Genomic DNA, 9,354 nt, shown 5'->3' with positions numbered 1-9,354 from the left:
ATTTAACACCGACTACTTATATGATCCACCTGTCACTAGACAGTGGGGAAGCTGCATATCTTGCTGATCTGACAGCAGCAATACTCTCGGGTGTTGCGCAGGTCGTCGACCACGTCCCAAAGATGCTGCAGGGGACGCTCTCGAACTCCGATACCGTGCGAAATCCCAGGAAATTTGGCGTATTTTCCGTTGTGACAAAAGGCAATTTGCTATTGTGCTAGCCAGCGATGCAGAAGATACTGCAAAACGCAATGATTTCAGAAGTCTATATCTTTCGGTGGTCCTGTGAAAGACGTTGACGATCGATTCCTCATTCACGATGACGAGTATCTGAAGAGATGAAAGCAACACATCAGCACAGTTCGTATCCTTTCCTCCTCTAGTGAATGAAATGGCTAGTCACCGTAATATGGGAATACGGACTGTCTCTCCAAGCGAAAAACTGGCTTCGCTTCGGATTCTCCTACATTGACCACCTCAACACTCTAGGCCTTCGCTTTACCTGCTCTTTATTGATTTCAAGAAAGCTTTCGGGAGTTTACTTGGCATCCTTTACGCAGGAGGATCTTTCCGGAAAAGCTAATATTTACTGTCAGAGCGACATATAACGCGCAAAATGTCACGGGGTGCACTGACGCAAAATTGCAGAGGAATTTGAAGTCGAAAGCGGAGTCCGCTAGGGTTGAATCCTGGCACCGATATTATTTCTTCTTGTTATCGATGACGTTCTTCACACTGCCTTGTTTGGAGAACGTGAAGGAATTCAATGGACGATGACATCTTACCTCAATTTTTATATCTAGGAAGCGTTGTTCCTGCTGACGTTGGCACCTAATGCTGGCTTCTCCTTCTCTACCATGTCTAAAATCTGAAAATGCAGTTATCTCAATCCCAAGATCAACTCGCTTATTCTGCGCTGGTGTTCTTTTTGTATTGCTGTATGGGAGTAGCACATGGAAAGTGAACCCCATTGTTACTCAATAGCTCCAAGCCTTCGACATCTGCTTGTACGCGGAGTGATTGGACGGCGAAAGTGGCAATGGATAAGTCATATATTCAGGAGGGGGCGACCATCGCATTGCTGACCACGGAATGTAGTGGAATCCACTCTCACAAGGTGGTCGTCGAGTGGGTCGCCCCAAGAGCACATGGCGCAGAACAGCAGAGAAGAAGTGCAGTTGTCTCGGGAACCGAGCAACGGTGCGTAGGGGTAGTTAACGCGCTATAGTCCACCAAGAGGTAAATGACAACCATATACATATATAAAGGCATATAAACCTTTTGACGGTGACATTTCATAACGTAACAACGTAAAGCTGATCTTTGGTCTCATTAATGGGACTTGCTAAAAAATGATGGGGCATCAAAAGAAATATTTTGCTTTCACTCTCCGGGATAGGGTAAAGAGAGGAAGAGGAAAGACTCGAATTCTAGTCCCGCTGAAAACTCATGGGAGTCACACACGTTACGGTGCCCCAAACACGAGCTGTTTTCTCATAAAGGCCATATCTTTTCATCTGCACCTCGCTATTAATGATATCAAAATAGTTTCTGTTTTGGGCGTCGTAACTTTTTCAAAAGGTGTAACCGGCGCAAGCTTCCAGCGAGGCCAGGAAAGGGGACCTTTTTCCCTCTCGTCTCCCCCCAACCTGGTTGAAGTTCAAAATTCTACCTTTACTAAACTAATGTCATGGAGGGAGCCCTCGGATCAAATTATGTATTTGCTTTGCACCAATTAAAATACGTCGATTTACACCAATTTCCAAGTTGCCCTATAGTTTTCTTCAAAAGTTACTGTTCTAAAGCTTTACGCTACTTTTAATTTGTAGTTTCCTTAAAGTTTTTTTCAAACATCTGTAACGGTCGCATAAGATTTCAAACTATCAACAATTGAATTTTTCCATCTTTTCTTTGTAACCCACTGTACGAGAATTCCCCTACTAAATTACGCCATACCATGGACTTCGTAAACATCATCCCAAATGCCATTCTTGACAATTCTAACTGTTGGAAGTGGTGGACGGTGCTGTCCCGCTTGTGGATTTGTGATTTCTGTTCTTCAGGCGAATTAGTGGAAAAATACATAAATTGTAGAAAGTAGCGACTTATGCAACTCATCAAAATCAGAAAATGCACTAGAAACCGGACCGACAGCTCGGGAAAGTTGCATCAAAGTCGATTACTCGCGCGGCCTCAAGAGAATACCTGGACAGGTGCAGTGTCGGATTGTGTGTACCGCGAAGTGTAAACAAAACAAGTGTGGTTGCGCCGGAGGAAAGTATCTATCGCCTCGGGCAGCGAGAGCGCTAGAAACACGTTTGGAAACCCTGCCCGCCAGCGTAGATCGCGGACTCTGCCACGGCCCCGCGCTCACAGCATTAGACTTCTTGCAAATAAGCGTTTCTTGGGTTGTTTACAGTTGCTGCCCGCTTCAGTGGCACTTGCGCTCATGATCGTGCCTCCGTACCTGTCTGCCCAGGTACTCGCTCCATTCAACATAAATTCCGATCGACAGTTTCATCGTTAGAGTCGCAAATCAGTCAGTGAGCGCTGTCGCGACGGTTTGGACGCAAACATTGGTTGGTTGGAAATTGTTCGGGCATCTACAGTTCTCGGGCTCGTAGCTGTTTGTTTGGAGCCAGATAAGATCTACATTCGGGCCTGTGTGGATTAGAAGCGGTAAATTGGTGGAATTCCTTCGCGGACTGTATGCAAAACGCGTTGCCAATTGTGCGGGCGAAGTAGCCATCGCTGGCGGAGAACTAGGTCAGGCCGTGCCGATACGGCTGCCACTGCAAGAAAACCGGAAACTAATGACCCAGAACAAGTACGACTTTTCCCACAACAATGCCCGATAAAATGGAAGAGAGTCTATCGAGGCTGCTGGGCGGCCTCCATTTGGACGACATCACCGCCGAGCTATGCGATTTCACAATAGAAGAGCAGAATGCCGCCAACGAGGCCCAAGGCATTCAGCCCACGGCGTCTTCAGACTTCGTTCCCGTCTTGGGCAAAAATATCACTTACATTGTGGCTTGCGTGCTAATTAACGATTCAGATCAAGTGCTGATGATGCAAGAGGCGAAGAAGTCTTGTGCAGGCAAATGGTACCTGCCAGCCGGGCGGATGGAGCAGGGCGAATCGATTTGCGACGCGGCCGCGCGTGAAGTCTACGAGGAGACGGGACTCAACGTCGAGATGACCACGCTCCTGGGTCTGGAGGCGGCGGGAGGTTCATGGTTCCGCTTCGTGCTAACCGGGAGGGTAACTGGCGGCGAGTTGAAGACCCCAGCCCGGGCCGACCAGGAGTCTCTCCAGGCCAAATGGATCTCGGACCTAGCGGAAGTCAGCTTGCGTGCCAACGACATCGTCGGGCTCATTGAACTCGCCCGGATGTACAAAAACCGCGGATCGAACCCTTGGCACAGCGCAATCCTCCCGACCAAATTCTCGCACCACAAGAACTACCTGCGGGTCGTCGTGGCGATCCGCAAGCGCGCCACCAACAACCTGCACATTCTGCTTAGCGAGCGCAACACCTACCACTTTCCCACGGTGGAAATCCACCCAGCACGGAGCCTACACTCGACCCTACGCAAATTCATGATCGAAATGTTTGGCGCGGACCTGCCCCAGCATCGACCTCACGGCGTGCTCACTATCGAGCATTCACCATCGGCGCCCCCGCACACCACAGACGGCCTCTGCATAACGTTGCTGGTTGCATTCCGACCCGCACTGGAGGAAGTGTCTCTCATCGGGAAGTGCGTGTGGCATGAATTATCCAAAGAAATCGGCGAACAGTTGGGGCGCATTCTTGCGAGCAAAAATATGACAATTCCGTTGCACGTCGTGCGATAATGTGGCCAGCGGGTCCCACTTTGGAGCTATCGAATTTGATTCGGAATCTCTGGTGCAAGCACGGTTCAGCGCGCTTTGTTGATAAATTCTATGTCTTGATCTACTTTTTTCATGGAATTTGATGTTATGTAAATATAATTTAGGTTTAAGGAAATGTTAAATCGCTTTCGAGAGCAGAATGTTCACGGAGAGTCGTCGCTCGCACGGTCAGTTCCCATCGTACTATGGCTCCTGTGGAAGTGCTTAATCGAAACCTGCGCCCGATTACGTATTATCCAAAGAATCAAGTCACGAATTCGCGTTGCGTGCTTTACATACTTTCCCACCAGCAGCAGCCTACAGCCGACGAAAAGAAAACTCCAGGCCCTTCCCCCTGCGACTCTCCAGCACGATTCGAGTGAAGAATTTCTACAGTTTAGCCGCGAGCCTCCGAACGACCGTTAGAGCAGGTGCAGAGCAACCTTATCGAATATTATTGTGTTGATAGTAAATGTATGCTATTGCATTTCACGTTTATACAAATTCATTATTACTTGGGGAAATAAAGCCCATAACCGAAATGTTTGTGCGTTTTACTGATCGAGACATGACTAGCCACTTCCCACTGAGACGAACCCATCAACCTTTCGGTAAACAACGGCAAGCGATCAGTGCCTAAAATAATGATGATGATAAATGTTTACTTTGATAAATAATCCACGGCATCAATGGCCAGATAAATGGCATTCTTTTCACGCCAACTTACTGAACGAGAAATGCCTGAATAATGCCAAGGGCGACGAGAAACCTCAGCGGAATACGTGAATGAGAAAGCACGTCAGCGTGTTTCTGGTTTTGACTGAGTTCGCAGAAAGAACGCTGTGCCGTTGCCATTCAGCTCTAGATTCTTTCGTGAATATTTACTGCCCGATTATTCAAACGATCGCCCCTTTCTGCCAATCCACTGGTATTGTGTGGTTTCGCGACAGCTGTACCTAATGGATGGCAGGCTTTCAACGGAAGACTGGGGAATTCAGAAAACCGTAACTGTTTCCAGTGGATTTATTGCTTCTATTCTGGTCTTGATTGCGAGCATTACGTTTGATTCGATTATGCTAGACGCGCTCAAGAAAGACGTAAATGACTAGGAGAAAAGCGTTGTCGAATAAAAACAAAACATTGAATAATTCGATCTTAATTCGCTTTTGAATTGTCCTGTTACGGCACTCTCGTGGTGATAATAGCCCAATTAGTCTATTGAGATTCTTTAGGCACGTCCCGTTGCGCTGCGCGTTGAATTCCTCATCTGCAAAAATGCGCATTAGCATCTATTATTCCGGAGGCAGCTGCGAACGCAAATCATTGATAGATTGGATGGCCGAGAACTAGTTTCCAGTAATTTGCGTATAAATTTCGCTTTTATTCTGTTTGGCCGCTAATTTCATAACAATATGCGTTTAGATGGTTGATGGTCGAGTTGGTTGAGCATCAACCTCTATCTTTCTGTCTCTCTCCATCGCTTGCACATCATTCATTGTGAAGATAATAGAGATGAAGCGCAGTCTCCCTGAAAATCAAATAAGAAAAGTATAAAATAACGGTAAGAACTCTAGTTACCAGACGACCCCCGACCCCGGTTTTAACTAGCCTTGTCTTGGCAAAAGAGGCTCTACCGAGATTAGCTTAATTTCCCCGGTTAAATAAAGGCACTCAACTATTACAAAACTCAAATTAAATTTCCATGATAATGACTAACCCTGACTCAGATTCTTCACTTATTCAATTGAGGATCAATCCAGTTGGGACACAGTCCATAACAAGCGAGTCGAAATGGGTCCCCTTTGTCAGCACCCCTAACTCGGGCACACCTCAGTTCGGAACTGAGACTAAAGCTTTACCCACGGATAAGCAGCTGGCTTAAAGTAAGAAAAACTGCCTCCAGGTAAGCCACAACTAACGAGTTGCGCCAAAATTGAAGAGACAGGAGAATCCGGGACGTCTGCGGCTAAGGACAAATCAAAGCCTCAGCGACGATCCCAACTCAGCCCAAAAGGCAGCAAAGAGGGCTCGGCCGACAACGGTAAACCCTTTATTTGCAGCCACAACTATCGAAGCCGATGGATGAGCGGTGCGAAGAGTTTACTAAGGAACCTCTCCTAGCTGTAAGGACTTCATCTTGGCAAGGCATCAAGCTTTGCCTTAAGTAGGTAGATGTTCAACATAAAATCATCATCATCAACGGCGCAACAACCGATATCCGGTCTAAGCCTACCTTAATAAGGAACTCCAGACACCCCGGTTTTGCGCCGAGGTCCACCAATTTGATATCCCTAAAAGCTGTCTGGCGTCCTGACCTACGTCATTGTTCCATCTCAGGCAGAGTCCGCCTCGTTTTCTTTTTCTACCATAGATATTGCCCTTATAGACTTTTCGGGCTGGATCATCCTCATCCATACGAATTAAGTGACCCGCCCACCGTAACCTATTGAGCCGGATTTTATCCACAACCGGACGGTCATGGTATCGCTCATAGATTTCGTCATTGTGTAGGCTACGGAATCGTCCATCCTCATGTACGAGGCAAACATTTTTCGGAGGATTCTTCTCTCGAACGCGGCCAAGAGTTCGCAGTTTTTTTTGCTAAGATCCCAAATCTCCGAGGAATACATAAGGACTAGGAAGATTATAGTCTTGTACAGTAAGAGCTTTGATGATGGACGTTTCGAGCAATACAGTTTTTGTAAGTTGAAATAGGCTCTGTTGGCAGCCAACAATCGTGCGCAGATTTCATCGTCATAGCTGTTATCGGTTGTGATTTTCGACCCTAGATAGAAGAAATTTTCAACGGTCTCAAGATTGTAGTCTCCTATCTTCATTGTTTTCGTTTGGCCAGTGCAATTCGATGTTCTTCGTTATTTTGGTTTTGGCGCTGGCGTTGCCACCATGTACTTCGTCTTGCCTTCATTAATGTGCAGCCCGAGATCTCGCGCTACCTACTCGATCTGGATGAAGATAGACGTTGTTGTTCTTCCTGTGATGTCAATATCGTCAGCGTAGGCCGGTAGTTGGATGGATTTGAAGAGGATGGTGCCGCTCGCATTTACATCGGCATCACGAATTACTTTCTCCAGGGTCCCGTTAAAGAGGACGCATGATAGGGCATCCCCTTGTCTTAGACCGTTTTTGAAGTTGAATGGTCTCGAGAGTGATCCTGCTGCTTTTATCCTCGCACATTGGTCAGGGCCAGCTTAGTCAGTCTTATCAATTTCGAATTTTCTCATGACCGTATATAGTTTTACCCTGGCTATGCTATCATAGGCGGCCATAAAGTCAGTGAAAAGATGATGCAACTGATTTCCATATTCCAACAGTTTTCCATCGCTTGCCGCACATATAATTGATCCGCTGCGTGATATCTCCCTTTTAATGTATGGGACAGATAATGCCTCTTTGTCAGTGGTCAGACATTGATTCGCTCTCCCACAGCTTGAGTATAAGCTGGTGAACCGCTTGGTGTAATTGGTCGCCTCTATATTTAACCAATTCGGCTGTAATTCTATCGGCTTCTGGCAGCTTATGATTTTTAAGCCGATGGATTGCACGGACTGTTTCTTCTATATTTGGTGGTGGCAGGATTTATCCGTCGTCTTCAGTTGGCGGAACCTCCAACTCGATGCTGTTGTTCAGTTGTTCATCAAAATACTCAACTTCAAGATGCCCATTGTGTCGGAAATCAGATTTCCCTCTTTATCTCGGCAGGATGAACATCGAGGTGTGTAAAGCTTCATCCTGCTGACTTGTTGGTAAAACTTCCGTGCCCAGTGCGGTTGCTCCCTGTATTTTTCGAGTTCACAGATCTGTTCGTTCTCCCAGGCTTCCTTTACCTTTAAAACCGAATAACTTTTCATTTCTAACAGTTTATTATAAATAATTTTTTTACATTAACTCATTCCGTCTGTGAAGTCGCTTCTCCGCTCGACGGAGTTCGTGATAAGTCTGCGCGGATGGCTTCAGTGTTAATACTCACCTGGTTGTCAGAAGGGATTCTGGGTGGTGTTGTTATTCGAGCTCGAAGCACTATGCCAACGAGATAGGGATCCGAGTCTATATTGCCCCCCCCCCCCCCTATATGTTCTGACATTCATCAAGGGATAGAAGTGACGGCATTTCGTGTGACACTGTTAATTGAATAATCCGCAGTCCATTATATAATAATTTGTATTTTGATGTAAACTAGCAAGATCGAGCAGGCGGCGCGAGATCTTGGGCTGCACATCAATGAAAGGAAGGCAAAGTATATGGTGGCAACGTCAGCACCAAAAACCAACCAACCAACAACATCAAACCGCACTGGTCAAACGGGAAGAAGAAAGATAGGAGAATACAACTTTGAGACCGTTGATAATTTCTCCTATCTAGGGTCGAAAATCACAATCGATAACAGCTACGACGATGAAATCAGCGCACGGTTGTTGACAGCCAACAGAGCCTATTTCGGGTTACAAAAACTATTTCGCTCGAAATATCTCACCATGGGGTCAAAGCTCTTACTGTACAAGATAATGATCTTGCCAGTCCTTATGTATTCCTCGGAGACTTGGGTTCTTAGCAAGAAGAATTGCGAACTCTTGGCCGCGTTCGAGAGAAGAATCCTCCGAAGAATTTTTGGCCCCCTACATGAGGGTGGACGATTTCGTAGCATACACAATGACGAAATCTATGAGCGATACCATGACCGTCCCGTTGTGGATAAAATCCGGCTGAATAGGTTGCGGTGGACGAGTCACTTAATCCGTATGGATGAGGATGATCTAGCCCGGAAAGTCTATAAGGGCAAAATCTATGGTAGAAATAGAAGACGAAGCAGACCCTGCCTAATATGGAGTGATGGCGTAGGCCAGGAAGCCAGACAGCTTTTGCGGATATCGAATTGGCGGACCTCGGCGGAAAACCGGGAAGTCTGGAGTTCCTTATTAAGGCAGGCCTAGACCGGATACCGGTTGTTGCGCCGTTGATGATGATAATGAGAAAGCTACTCCGAGCACATTGTTTACTGGTTGGCCGCCATAATATATGGTGTAGTGTCTCTTCTCCAGGAAACCAGTCCCTGTCCAACGCACCTCCCTGCAACGCTGTTACATCAGCCCTATGTTGGCTAGCTGCTTGGCAGCTCGATCAGTATAGAAGGAGCGCACGTTCCATGAAAAAATGCGCAAATCGTTATTCCGTTGTCGTTGCCGAGTTTGTTATTGTATTATCAGTTCAATCCGAGGCTTCTGTTGTGACTTCGTAACAACTTGTTTTCCGTGTAGAATTGTCAGCCCTACCCAAACCCCAACCTCGAGGACCAGTTGGTACAATTTATTCCGTTTTTAGGCGCGGGGGACTCGCCTTCTTCTTTCTCCGCCTGCAGCTTTTCATTAAGAAAGGGCTCCCAGCGGTCACTATGTGGAGGTGGAGACAGGTTTTGGTAGTAGAGTTGTTGGTGTTGGTTCAGCTGGCGTCTCCAGGTTT

General features: G+C 46.7%; 1 protein-coding gene across 1 annotated transcript; it reads left to right on the top strand.

The window, feature by feature from the left end:
- The first annotated feature begins 1,996 nt into the window (after positions 1 to 1,996).
- Positions 1,997 to 4,422, top strand: LOC119659155 (8-oxo-dGDP phosphatase NUDT18). The gene has a single exon (XM_038067105.1). The coding sequence runs from the start codon at positions 2,848 to 2,850 to the stop codon at positions 3,859 to 3,861; it is 1,014 nt and encodes a 337-aa protein (XP_037923033.1). The 5' UTR covers positions 1,997 to 2,847; the 3' UTR covers positions 3,862 to 4,422.
- The last annotated feature ends 4,932 nt before the right edge of the window (positions 4,423 to 9,354 follow it).

This window comes from Hermetia illucens, chromosome 6 (genome assembly GCF_905115235.1).
Source record: "Hermetia illucens chromosome 6, iHerIll2.2.curated.20191125, whole genome shotgun sequence".
Classification (NCBI taxonomy): domain Eukaryota; kingdom Metazoa; phylum Arthropoda; class Insecta; order Diptera; family Stratiomyidae; genus Hermetia; species Hermetia illucens.
This window is presented reverse-complemented; position numbering and strand designations above follow the sequence as displayed.

Bases quoted from the DNA above. Each gene is read 5' to 3' on its own strand.
- LOC119659155 (XM_038067105.1), top strand. From the start codon at position 2,848: ATGCCCGATAAAATGGAAGAGAGTCTATCGAGGCTGCTGGGCGGCCTC.